The sequence below is a fragment of the Ostrea edulis genome, chromosome 5 (genome assembly GCF_947568905.1).
Source record: "Ostrea edulis chromosome 5, xbOstEdul1.1, whole genome shotgun sequence".
Classification (NCBI taxonomy): domain Eukaryota; kingdom Metazoa; phylum Mollusca; class Bivalvia; order Ostreida; family Ostreidae; genus Ostrea; species Ostrea edulis.
The window spans coordinates 49,725,499-49,738,186 of record NC_079168.1 but is presented as its reverse complement, the minus strand read 5'-3'; the positions used below and the strand labels follow the sequence as shown (position 1 = coordinate 49,738,186).

The 12,688-nt window shown below is 34.0% G+C and overlaps 2 protein-coding genes across 2 annotated transcripts in view; one reads left to right on the top strand and one right to left on the bottom strand.

Moving 5' to 3' along the window:
- LOC125649131 (WD repeat-containing protein 43-like) overlaps positions 1 to 8,078 on the bottom strand; it is a 10,476-nt gene extending 2,398 nt beyond the window's left edge. Inside the window, exons 1-11 of the mRNA XM_056166096.1 lie at positions 7,870 to 8,078; positions 7,165 to 7,302; positions 5,720 to 5,841; positions 3,283 to 3,400; positions 2,940 to 3,070; positions 2,738 to 2,834; positions 2,511 to 2,572; positions 2,110 to 2,275; positions 1,505 to 1,591; positions 1,222 to 1,332; positions 713 to 964 (exon numbers count right to left, since the gene is read on the bottom strand). Of these exons, the coding sequence (XP_056022071.1) occupies positions 713 to 964; positions 1,222 to 1,332; positions 1,505 to 1,591; positions 2,110 to 2,275; positions 2,511 to 2,572; positions 2,738 to 2,834; positions 2,940 to 3,070; positions 3,283 to 3,400; positions 5,720 to 5,841; positions 7,165 to 7,302; positions 7,870 to 8,076 (1,491 nt within the window). The 5' untranslated portion in view covers positions 8,077 to 8,078. The remainder of the gene's footprint in view (positions 1 to 712; positions 965 to 1,221; positions 1,333 to 1,504; positions 1,592 to 2,109; positions 2,276 to 2,510; positions 2,573 to 2,737; positions 2,835 to 2,939; positions 3,071 to 3,282; positions 3,401 to 5,719; positions 5,842 to 7,164; positions 7,303 to 7,869) is intronic.
- A 357-nt stretch (positions 8,079 to 8,435) lies between these two features.
- The window catches only part of LOC125649134 (equilibrative nucleoside transporter 1-like), a 19,521-nt gene continuing 15,268 nt past the window's right edge, over positions 8,436 to 12,688 (top strand). The window contains exons 1-4 of the mRNA XM_048876379.2: positions 8,436 to 8,537; positions 11,417 to 11,544; positions 11,856 to 11,937; positions 12,114 to 12,265. Of these exons, the coding sequence (XP_048732336.2) occupies positions 11,486 to 11,544; positions 11,856 to 11,937; positions 12,114 to 12,265 (293 nt within the window). The 5' untranslated portion in view covers positions 8,436 to 8,537; positions 11,417 to 11,485. The remainder of the gene's footprint in view (positions 8,538 to 11,416; positions 11,545 to 11,855; positions 11,938 to 12,113; positions 12,266 to 12,688) is intronic.

Genomic DNA, 12,688 nt, shown 5'->3' with positions numbered 1-12,688 from the left:
ATCAGAGGTAGTTATCCTAGCAACATTCAACAAGAAAAGTGTTACCACCATAGTCAACAAAATAAGTTAGGGAACATCAATTGTTGGAGAGCCTGGAAATCACACTGCATCAGAATTAATGATCAGCACGACAGCCAAGGGATTGAATGGGGTGAGTAGCCCCTCCCCTAGCTGTTCAGTAGGATCCATTGTATACATCATGTACAGTCTATTCAAGAATTGAACAGCACTTTTGAGCTGTTCATGGTCAATGTGAATGGATTTAAGGTAAATTCTGTGAATTGCGTTACCATTTCGCAGAGAATTTGCCTCAAATCCAAATCCGTTCATATTGACCATGAAAAGCTCAAAAGTGCTGTTCAATTCTTAAATTTATATTCATTGACTAAAACACATTTGTTTACATTGCTTCTAAAAGTCTTAAAATATTTTGTTGCATAAAACGAACTCCGAAGATCCGCCTCTGTCACAGTTGTATTGTGACATACGTCAACACATAAACATGACGTCACACTTCGTCTCACCCTGTCTTTTATCAACATTGCACGGTGCACTGTATTTTGGAGGTAGGAGACCACAGGATTAGGATGATAATCCACGCAAGTTCACAATCTTAAACCAAGGTGTGACTTTGCGAGATCTTTGTAACACGTTACATTTTTTCAAATCATCATGCTCTCTCAGTCGCATGCTTCTTTAAACTAGTTCATCATCCATTCAAAGTCAATATGAACGTATTGTGTCGTGCACTGAAATTGGTTGGTGCATAGAGGAAAATGCGATTTATAATATAAATATATTCACATGACAGATAAACAGAAAGAATACACACTTTGAGAATGTTTTTATCTTCACTCTGCAGACCCTGGGTCAGCAGCCTCACTAGTGTGTCTGCTTTGGGTGGTTCTTTGGAAGTCTCTGGTTTATTTATACTGATGGCATTTAACCTCTCTTCCATGTTCATCTGAAATAAGATCAGTTTGTCACTGTAAAAAGTCTTGACTACTGCTCACAAAAACTTTCATATATTACAGCTTTTACACACACATTCCTTAAACAGAAGCAAGAGAAACGGATGTACAGTGTATATGCTTGAAAAGTAAAAATACCAACATGCAAACACATCTTTTAGTCCTGAAAGAAATTTTAATATTCATCATTTCATTGGGGGAAAAAACAACATTCTTTTATAAATGAGGTATTTATAGACCATGCCCTTACATCTGATACAGATGGTTTCCTTTTCCTCTTTTCTTTCAGTGAAGGTCCACTTGCTACAGTGTTTTCAGGAGCAAGAATTGTCACATCATTGGAGACCCCTGGCATCTTCAACTGTAAAATCACAAACTCTTTGTTATTATTTTATTATTTCAGGTAAAATCTTACTTCCGCATACACACTATACATGCAAAAACTGTATGCCTAATTTTCATTAAACTGCATTCAATTGAACAAATTGATTTATTTTCTATAACATTTCATAATCACCAGAAGATTATGTTACCTTGGACACCTCTGCCTGGTGTTTTACAGATGACAATACTGGTTCTTCTCGTATCAAACACACATCTGAACTAGACATATCCAACACCTAAAAATAAAATGGTCACTTTTTGTAGATCATAGGCCGATGATAATTCTCTACAACATTCTTCTGATAATTTAGAAATGATCAAACATTTACTTTACATTCACACACTTCTTTAGTACAGGATATCGAGTGGCATAGCAATTTGGTAGTCAAAAATTGTTAGTGAATGCATGATTAAGAAAGTCAATTTTGCACCTTGGTCACAAAAATATAAACCACTATGATCTTTTTTAAAAATTGCAAACACCAAGCACTTTGATTGGATAGTTCATAACTGCACACTAGTTAATGAATTGGACTTTTTATCATTATTTTTTTTGTTTGGCTATAGAATATCTACAGATAAAAATAACCTGGTGCCAATTTCGATATTGAATGAGAACAAGTTGGGAGGAGTAGACATTTGATCACATATTCATTGACACCCTTAGTACATTTCTGAAGAGAAATTTTCCAAGTCACGTCCATGACTCCACGGGAGTGTATGAATTATGAATATTCTCTGTCTTTCTCCTTACCAATTTCTCAAACACAGGTTTCAAATAATTTCCATACACCAACAGCAGGCGCTGATCCTCACACAGCTGAGAAGCCAGGATCTGAATTGGTTTGGGAATGGAGTCGTTACCTCCTGATGATGCTATCTGGATGGTCACTTTTGGCTTTAGAGGTTTCTTCACTTTTCTGTTTAAGAAACTTTAGTCAATACTATGATGTTCTTAACAACTATAGTTACATATACATGTATTAACAATATTATAACACATCAAAAATGAATGAATTTTTCTTTCTGTTTACTTTTCACTCAGTATAACACAAATCTAACTGGTATTCAAATGAGAATTGACTTGCATTCAAGCAAATATGAACTACATGTATGTTTCAACACACATGCAGTAAACAAAGTAAATCTTCCTACCCATTCATCGTATGGACAAATACATTCACTTGTCCACTCTTTGTCACTGCAGCTAGTATAACCTGAAATAATATAGATTACATACTCATTACATCTGTGACTCTTTAAATATTGCAATAATTCCAACTTCATATATTGCATATAAAGATAAAAGTTTAATGCAAGTACACAACACTTGGTTTAACTTTGTTGTAATTACTTTGTTCAAATGTAGAAATTTTCCGTACCTCTTCCTGTTCTTTCCTTAAATCTAACATAACCGGTTCTTCTGGAAGTGAAAATGATGCTATGGAGCTTTTATCTTTCACCGAGGTGTTAATATGCCTGTAAAACATGAGGATTAAATATACATGTATGCACAGAAGATCAACAGCATGCCAAGTTAAGACTTTTAGTACTTATATGTATATTATATTTGGCTGTACATACCAAACATTCACAAGTCTGTCGTTCAGAGCTGCTGATAAGAAATAGGCTCCTTCTGGAGTCTCTGGCAGCTCTGTCGGACTGGAGAGTATGGGAAGCAATCTGAATACCTCCGTAGCATGACCAGTAAACTTCTGTAAGAGAAGCATTCTTACCAAATCAGAATCATATGTTCATATCCAAAATAATCATCTTATTTAAATTCTGATATAAAATAAGACCGATATTGTAAACACAGCATTGTAGTCTGAGGAACACACTGTCAATTAAGGGTCAGTCCTTCAAATTACAGCACTTTCCATTTGTTTCATCCTCATTACTACGAACTCATGGTGTCTTGACATACCTTTAATACACTATATGTCTCTAAATCCCAGAGTTTGATTGATCTTCCTGAAGACAAAAGGTGATTCTGTGCACAGAGACAGATAGAATGTATGCTTCCACTGTCCCCTTTCCATTTGCTGCAAGATGGGAGGAACAAAATTATACATGTATTATAACAGACAAAATGAACGTAAAATTCTTAACTTCAGTCATCGTTGGAAACCCATGGTTGAATATGCTTTGTTCCTTTCTCCATCACCCGTGGGTCCATTCATTCCTACTCGCTCATTTTTAAAGGTAGCATTAACAGTATATTGCTATCACAACAATTGTATACCAAAATTGGACTGAAAGCATCTTGTTGATTGGACAAATTCGCTCAGGGTATACCATGAATGCCCAATCAAATTGCCTCATTAATTATTAATGAGAACAAGCGAGTAGGAATGAATGGACCCACGGGTGATGGAGAGAGGAACTAAGCATAACCAACCGTGCGTTTCCGACAATGAACTTTAGTCAACATAGCTCACTTAAAAGAAAATCAATTTCACATAAATTCTCTTTTTTTCCATTTATATATATTGTTAACATACTCTTTACAATACATGTAATTAAAATGAGATCATTTAATTCTTGTTGTATCCTATCTCTAATTGTTGAATTCAAATTATGGAACGCAGGTTATTTTTGTATTAACTTGGATTGGTATGGGGACACAACCCCTTGACAACCAGCAACCAGAACTACTTTTCTTCATATATCTAAAAACATCTGCATAAACACAATCAAATCAAAATCAATAATTTAGAAATAAAATATTTTCTTTGTTTCCCAATATCATTCATTAAATTTTTTATTTAAGCATGATAAACATGGAAGTATTTCTTTTGGTGTGATTGTTCATATTGTCTGCTACATGTAAACAAGCAAAATGGATGCAAATTTCGACATGGGCAATGATCACCTCTGGTAGGCTGGAGAGAATGGATTATATTGCGTAAACTGACCCAAACCAGGTAATACTCGTATAATTTGCCCCAGAATTAAAGTAATTCCTTAAATACATCTTACAACGTAATTCTGCCTCATAGAAAATGCTTAATGACAAAATGAATGGAATCACAAAAGATGCTTCATGCTAAATGAACTAAACGTTGCCCTCATTCTAAGAATAATGAACCTCTAAAAGATCCAAACTACTAGCTGATGACACATTTGAAGAAATTTTGTCAAAGATCATCTGTACACAAGAATACTGCAACCATCCTGTGTAACAAAAGTATGCAAGGTCCCTACAATACATGTTACATTGAACCACTTCCAAATTTCATCAAGAGGATTATTGAATGATCAGGAATTTTGACACTTTCTGATTGGTTCCAGTGGGGTTTTTTTTTTTTGGGGGGGGGGGGGGGGGGGCTTCATTTAAGACCAAATATCAGGCCTCAGTCCCAATGAAAATTCTGTTTATGACATATCTAAACAAAATGTTAATAATGTGTACACTTTATTATGGCACTTGTGGTGATGAAAAAATCTCATTATTTCGGGTACATGTAATCATATAGCATAATATTAAGTAGTATGTCAAAAAACTAACTAAGAAATTGGCAGAGAAAAACAGTAAAATATCGTGTTTTTTTTAGGGTAGATCTAAATGAAATACATCAGGTTGAACCCTGTGCATCGGCAGGTGACTGTCATTTTCATTAAAAATGAATTTTCCCATTTTCTTGTTTTGTCACTAATTTTCCCATTGGAAGGGGCCCCAGGGTCCCAGTAACAAAGTACTGAAGAAAAAACAAAAAAACCCAAAACACTGGGTTCAGACAATCTTTCCTGATGTGAACCTCAGAGCAAGTTCACCTCAAAACTACAAGAGCCTCAGTTAACATCCCTACACTCCCTATATGCATCAGACTCTTACATCCAAATGTCATTTTCAATGATCTTGTTCTGACTGAATTTTCGTCAGAAAGATTTCTAAGCAAAATCTACACAAGTATGTAAAACATTATGAATTTCTGCTTGACCAACCATAGATATACTTACATTTTTATCGACCAATCAAAATGTGTGCATTTTGAAGTATGTATTGATAAGTCAAATTCAATGCCATTAATGGCTTTACAAAAGATTACTAATTATGGTCAAATCATTATTAACTACATTGTAACAAATTGAGAATATTTTCATTACTATTAGTTCTGACTGTTTAAACATTGATATGATGTATTTTAATGCAAATGCTTTTATTTGTTGAAGGTAAAAATATTGTAAAATTCCTGATCATTTAAAACAAGTTTCTGGACCTGTTCAGGTATTGGTTGACCTTGACCTACAACCTCTGCCAATTAATACAAGACCAGGTCAATAGAGCCACATGTAAACCTCATCAAAAGCCAATAATTATATTTCAATACACATCGATTCACAAATACTAAGCTCCTTACTGTTTGACTTTTCCAGATATAACATCCCAGTGGATAATGTGTCTGTCACAAGAACAGCTGAATAAAGTGTTGTTTTCTGGGTGCCAACAAACATCACTTACAGTGTCTGCATGACCTTCTTCCTATAAATAATTGAGAATTGCTTCTTAATTTGCAAATTCAATACAAAACCAATGCTAAGAGGCAAGATCAAAAGATCAATGTCTGACAAAAAACTAAATTCACAAAGTTTTCACCAAGACACCCCCACCACCACACTAAATATGATGAATGTTGAAATTAATTGATTAACAAGTCAAAGCATATGGGTGTAAATAACACTCTATATACCTTTTCTACTGTTTATTCACCAATAAAACTGTACATTAAAACTATTAAATGTTCATTAAAATGTAATATAGTTATATAAATTGTTACGTGGTTTTTAACTGTTACTTGTCTTAGTAAAGTGTAATCGATGTTGGATGACAGAAACTTACCCGAGTTTTAACCCTCCCTTCCCCTAACTATTTGAATTTAGATTTTTATCTGACATCGATCTTTTGATCTCACCCCTAACCCGTTTCAACTTTATCCAGAATTAATAACTCTTTACGGTGATTTTTCTAAACCCAATTTAGATCCAAATATTGACCATTTCCTTTCTCAAAAAAAAAAAACCTACCAATTTTTCTGAATTGAAGTTGCCCCCTTTCCCCCAATAGTATGGAATTTGTGTTGGTTTTTTGTTGTTGGTTAATGTTAAATTGAATTGTTCACATACTATTTACCTAAATTTGAACACTATGATTCTCAGTCACACAGACTCCTAATTCAAAATTGAAACAGGTGATGAGTTTGTGCATCTACAAGACATATATAACTGCATGGATTCAATTTTGTCAGGATGATGTTCTAAAAGAGCATTTTCCTCTTATGTTTTCCCGTTACAATTTGGCTATGGTTATACCATCTTCAAAAGACCCAAGTTATTGAAGAAAGAGGATGTTCTCGCTTGTCCAACATTGTAATAGAGAAAGAAAACAAGCTACCTAACTAAAAAAAATTAATAATAATAAAAACTCACTGCCTCATTAATGACAATTTATCAATTAAATAAAGACTTATCATAAGAAAATAAGGAGAAAATAACAGACAACTTCAAAGTGTGAAGAAAGTTGCAAAACTTAAGGCTGCAAAAGCACTTTCATAGCAAATTGGTTGAATAAATAATTATATTGTATTTTACACATCAATTAAGTTTATAATGTTATTGATTTTCCCCAATTTGATAAAAGTGTCAACGATTGTTCCCAATCATAAAGACACGGGCCCCTTATGAAAAAAGTAGAAAAATCACTGGCAGTAATATATCAGCATTGTATCTGATATATCAGCTGCTGAGCATCCAAGAAAAAAATGCACCATTGGACAAATACATTTTATAACTATGAGTATAAAATTACCATAATTGTTTTGACATCTCCTTTGACAATGCTATAAATAAGAATGCTTCCTGCAGTGGTTCCCACAGCAATCAAATCATACTGCTCTGTAATTGCTGAACCCCCTGATTTTCTTCTTTTCTTTCGTCCTGGTACATCCTTAAATTTCAAAGTTACACGATCTGCATTTCATACAAGGGTAATAGTATGGCTCTTGTTTATCTATATAAATGTAGAACTCTAGATTTCCTTAATATTACTAGAAAACTTGCACAACAAATATTCTATAGTTCTGCAAAATCATAAATCGGATGAGAGGGGAGGGGTGTTTATCAAACCTACAGCACACGAGTTCAAATTAATATGGTTCAACCTTCTATTTCTACTACTATTCACTAATAGTACTACTTGAATACGTCGTTTTCCATACTGTTTGGGTACATATCATTTTCTTGTATTGTATAACCATGCATTTTGCGTGTCATCTTGTAAGGCCCTTACTAAGGGCTTTTCTTTGGAATCGTAAGTTTCTTACAATGCAAAACATACTATCACGACTACAGTGCAAACACAAAACGTAGAACATATTACCTGCATATACTACACAACTGTAATCTTCACAAATCTCTTGTTATTTTTGAAAATCATTTTAAACTGCGCTGATCTTAAAACCCTTTAAGTAATTGCAAGTGAAAGACCATGTGTGTGCAGCATGCAGATACGTACCAGGTTTCTTTTCGGTCCCCATGAAAGGCACGTGCATGTCGCTGACAGATGTGCACTGGGTGTATATTCCTGCTTGAGAACACCATTGTCTGCTTCCCAAAGTTTCAATACTCCATCGGGACTCGAATAGATGCTATATTGACTGTTGTCCGATATCGCAAACGGTATGACGGCAGCCATTTTCAACACGTGTTTCATTCTACGCATGCCCGAATAGATAGGTAACCACTAATTACACTATAAATATATCTAAATACTACACGGGAAATTTTTTTTTATATTTTATGCACTATTTTTACAATTGGCTATTTATTTAGCAATCACTGATATTTTACATCGACGATTAAAATATTTTATCAAAGATAATGAAATAACAATACGATATTTTAAATACTAAGTATGTATTTTCAGATATATGTGCTAAAATAAATATATGGACACGCTGCTTAGAAATATGTCTAAATCTTTGAGGGAAAATGTAGCAGATTATCAAAATGCTGACAAATGAAATCCAAACAAAATCTCAAATGATTATTCAAGTCCTCCAGATTATAATCTTTTACTGATATTAGTGTACTTTTACTTTCATTTCCGGCTTTGTGAAGGATGTAAACACAATATTATTACAGAACAGAAAAGGGATAAACTATCTGTATTTCGACAGATATGTACGTTTTGTTATAGAATACTGACTCTGCTATTTTGGGACTTAATGCAAAGTATTTGTTGTTGTGTCATTGTGGTATTCTTTGCTTACCAGAACAATCTATGAAGCTCAAATTAAAAGCGGCATCATGTGATGTATACGTAAAATTTTTAATCACATGGTGTAGTTTTATATACAGTTGTTCTCTAAGAGCAATGGTATTGAGAGTAGTAGTGTCAGGGGGTTTGGTTGCAGGGGTTTTGAGAATAGTGGTAGTAAAGGTTGGGTTGCAAGGTTTCGAGGTGGTGGTCAGGTGGCGGAGTTTGGTTGCAGCCAGCCGCGCCGCCATAGTATTTTGGTAGAACCAGGTTGATTTTTATACCCCGCCATGAATATGGCCGAGACATATAGTGTTTGTCCAATGACAATGGTGTCTGTCCTTCTGCCACACTTTGCGTTTAGCTCTGTGTTTGACTCAGTTTCAAAGAAACTATTTAAGATATTTTCATCAAACCTTACATGCTGATACATTTTATATTAGTATCATCTATTCAACTGCATCAATATTTTTGACCTTGACCTTTCCTGTGACCTTGACCTCACTTTCATATATGGTGTTCAGTGAATTTTTAAGGCACATTTTGGGTCCGAATTTCGGCCCTTTCCCCTCCTAAAAATTGCCAATTTTTCCCCAATTTATCTTGCATTTTCCCCAATAATAAAATTATGAAAGGAAAACATATTTGAAAATTTTAAACATTCGATGTGAATTATATACATAAGACTTAACAAAGAGTTATGGGAATGATAATTTGGATAGAATAGTTTAAAATTTTAGAAGGTTAAAGAAAATTAGATTTGTAAAATAAAAATAATATAATGTTTGATATGATTTTAAAACTTGAAATTAAAAAATAAAATTGATTTTTCCCAATATGACTGAAATGTCAACAATTTTTCCCAATTCGAAAGCTACAGGACCCTTGTGAAAAATGTAGAAAAATCACTGGTTATCTCAGTTTCAAAGCAACTATTGAGTCAGACAGTATTTTAATGAAAACTCATACACTGATACATATTAGTGCTAGCTATTCAAATGAGCCATTATTTTATGACCTTAACCTTCCCTGTGACCTTGACCTCACTATTTCCTATTTTGGTAAATGAAGAATTTTTTTGGGTCCCCTATTGAATATGGCCAGGGCATGTAGTAGAGGATCAGATTTACAAGTTAAATTTTAATGAGATAGGTGTTTGTCATGTCAGTTTATGATATCCATGAGGAAATGAGGATCAGCATTTCATGCGAGTTTATCTTTCACACTGTTTGGTTTAGGGCCATCAAACTTGGTCAGTTGATGCATCTTGAAAGGAGGGTGTGTAGCAATCCAAAAGTAGGTCACTGTGGTCTCATTAGCTCACCTTAGCCAAAGGCTCAAGTGAGCTTTTCTGATCAAAATTTGCCCGTTGTCTATTATTGGTGTCATTGGCATTGTAAACTTTTCACAATTTCATCATCAGAACCTTCAACCATTGGGCTAATTTCAACTAAACTTGGCACAGAGTATCTTTTGGGTAAAAGGGATTCAAGTTTGTGCAAATAAAGGGCCATTTCCCAAGGAAAGATAAAAAAGAAATGCAAAAACTATAGTGGGGTAATTTAAAGATATTCTCAAGAAAAGATGAAACTTATATGGAAGCTTCCTTACATATTGAAGATACAAGTTTATTCAAATCATGGCCCCCAGGGTTACATGCATGGAATTATTCCTTGGGATATCTTTCAAAATGTTTTTCACAAGAACAGCAGGGCCATGATTAGTCATATTAATTTGAAAGCATCTTCAGGTAGTACAGTTTGTTCAAATCATGGCCATCTGGGGAAGGGTGGGGAACAATAAGGGAACAAAGTTTTTATGGGAATATATCACTTTAAAAATCTTTTTCTCAAAACAACAGGGCCATGGTGAGTCGCATTAATATGCAAGCATTGTTAGGAAGTGCAGATTATAATTTGTTCATTTTGTGGCCCTTGAGGGTGGGTGGTGCTTCAATACAGGATAAAAGTTTTACATGATATATAGGAGATCTTATTCTCAAGAACAGCTGGACGAGGATTAGTCATATCAATATGTAAGTATCTTCAGGTAGTGCAAATTCGAGTTTGATCAAATTAATGCCCCAGGGGTAGGTTTAGGCCAATACCAATTCAAAAATGTATATGGGAATATGTGAGTAATATTGTTATAGATGACATGTTAGTAATATTGTTATAGATGACATGTTAGTAATATTGTTATAGATGGCATGTTAGTAATATTGTTATAGATGACATGTTAGTGATATTGTTATAGATGACATGTTAGTAATATTGTTATAGATGACATGTTAGTAATATTGTTATAGATGGCATGTTAGTAATATTGTTATAGATGACATGTTAGTGATATTGTTATAGATGACATGTTAGTAATATTGTTATAGATGACACGTTAGTGATATTGTTATAGATGCTTCCCTGTGTTGTGTGGATTCAAATTCAGTTAAGTCATGACCTGTGGGGCTAGGGTGGGGTAATAAAATGGGGTCAAAATTTTTTGTTGGAATAAAGGGTTTAAAAATAATCTTTCTAAAATCTTTCTGATGAAGAACGGCAGGACCTGTTTGACACGGGTGAGCATTGTGGTCCATAGGCCTCTTGTTCTGGAAATTTTGAATTGCAGAAAATTTACAGTCAAAGCTTGTGACTTCAAGCATGCAAACAGATGTGCATTGTGTACATGTAGTGGCAGAAGGGCATAATCATGTACCCTTCAACTATTACTGTAAACCTAAAAAATGTTATATTTATGCACTTGGTGTGGAGATACATGCATGCAGAATAAACATTTTTATTTGCAGATTTGTGAAATGTACATTTCCTGAAGCATTCTTCATCTTTGGTGTAAAGAATCTGAAATTAAGCTGAAAATGGAATCTGAGGAGCAGGAATCTTTATTGCCACGACGGCGTCCAGCTCCACCAGACAGGTAAGTGGATGAATAGATATACTACATGCAAACAGTAAACTTACATTTGAAGTCGTACTGCCTACGGTATTTTTAAATCTAAATTATTGTACTTCCATTATAACCGAACGTGAGTAGCTATCTTAAGTACATGTAGATGTCATATTGAACAAAGACACTGTTGGTCAGGAAAAATTTACAAACACTTTTTGTGAAGTTTACTGTTGTAAGAAGCAGTGTTGTACTGCAATTCATTGATATACAAGTATAGTAATATAAATATAGAAGTAATGGTCTTAAAATAATTTCTTGATTTGTATTTCTTATTTTAGGTTTAATGCAGTATTCATTGTCTTCTACTTTCTTGGCATTGGGTCATTGCTTCCTTGGAATTTTTTTATTACAGCAAATAAGGTATGTCAACAAAATCAATAATTTACCATCCAAATATTTTATCACAGTAAATAAGGTACCACTACTCGGAACTTCCATGAAATTGACACTTTTAAACCATAAAAGGATTCTGTACATCCATTTTCTTAAGCTTGCATGTCGCACTGCCATTGAAAAATTATGAATTTTTTTTCCAGTATTTCCAGTATAAACTCAGGAATATCACCCTACCATGGGATGATGGATACTTCAAAACTGATCTACAATTCAACTTTGAAAGCTCCATCACCATTGCTTCAACAGTACCAAATGTTTTGTTCAACTTTATTACAGCCATTTTGGCATCTAGGTATCTTAAACACTATATTTGATATTCATCTATTGACTGTTTATTTTCAAAATACTCAATAGTTACTGTGTACAGAAGTGTTGTCCGTAAAGTTTGTGGACAAGTGTCGCTTTATGCAACTCACTTGAACCCGGGTGTTATACACTTGTAAAATTTATACCGTGATTAGAACTAACAATGACCAGTGAAAATATTGACAAATACCCTGGTAGTGGAATTTTTTTTTTAAAAAAGATGTTGATTGGTACCTGATATAATCAAACATACAAGGTGGAACCATGCAAAAATATTCCATTATAAAAATGTGTGACACTTGTGACCCAGTGGAAAAATGTAATATTTTAAAAAATGATGTCCAAAAAGAGTTGTGGGCAATTGTATATAAGATATAAAATTTTGACATACTTGTGTAAGTTAAATGAT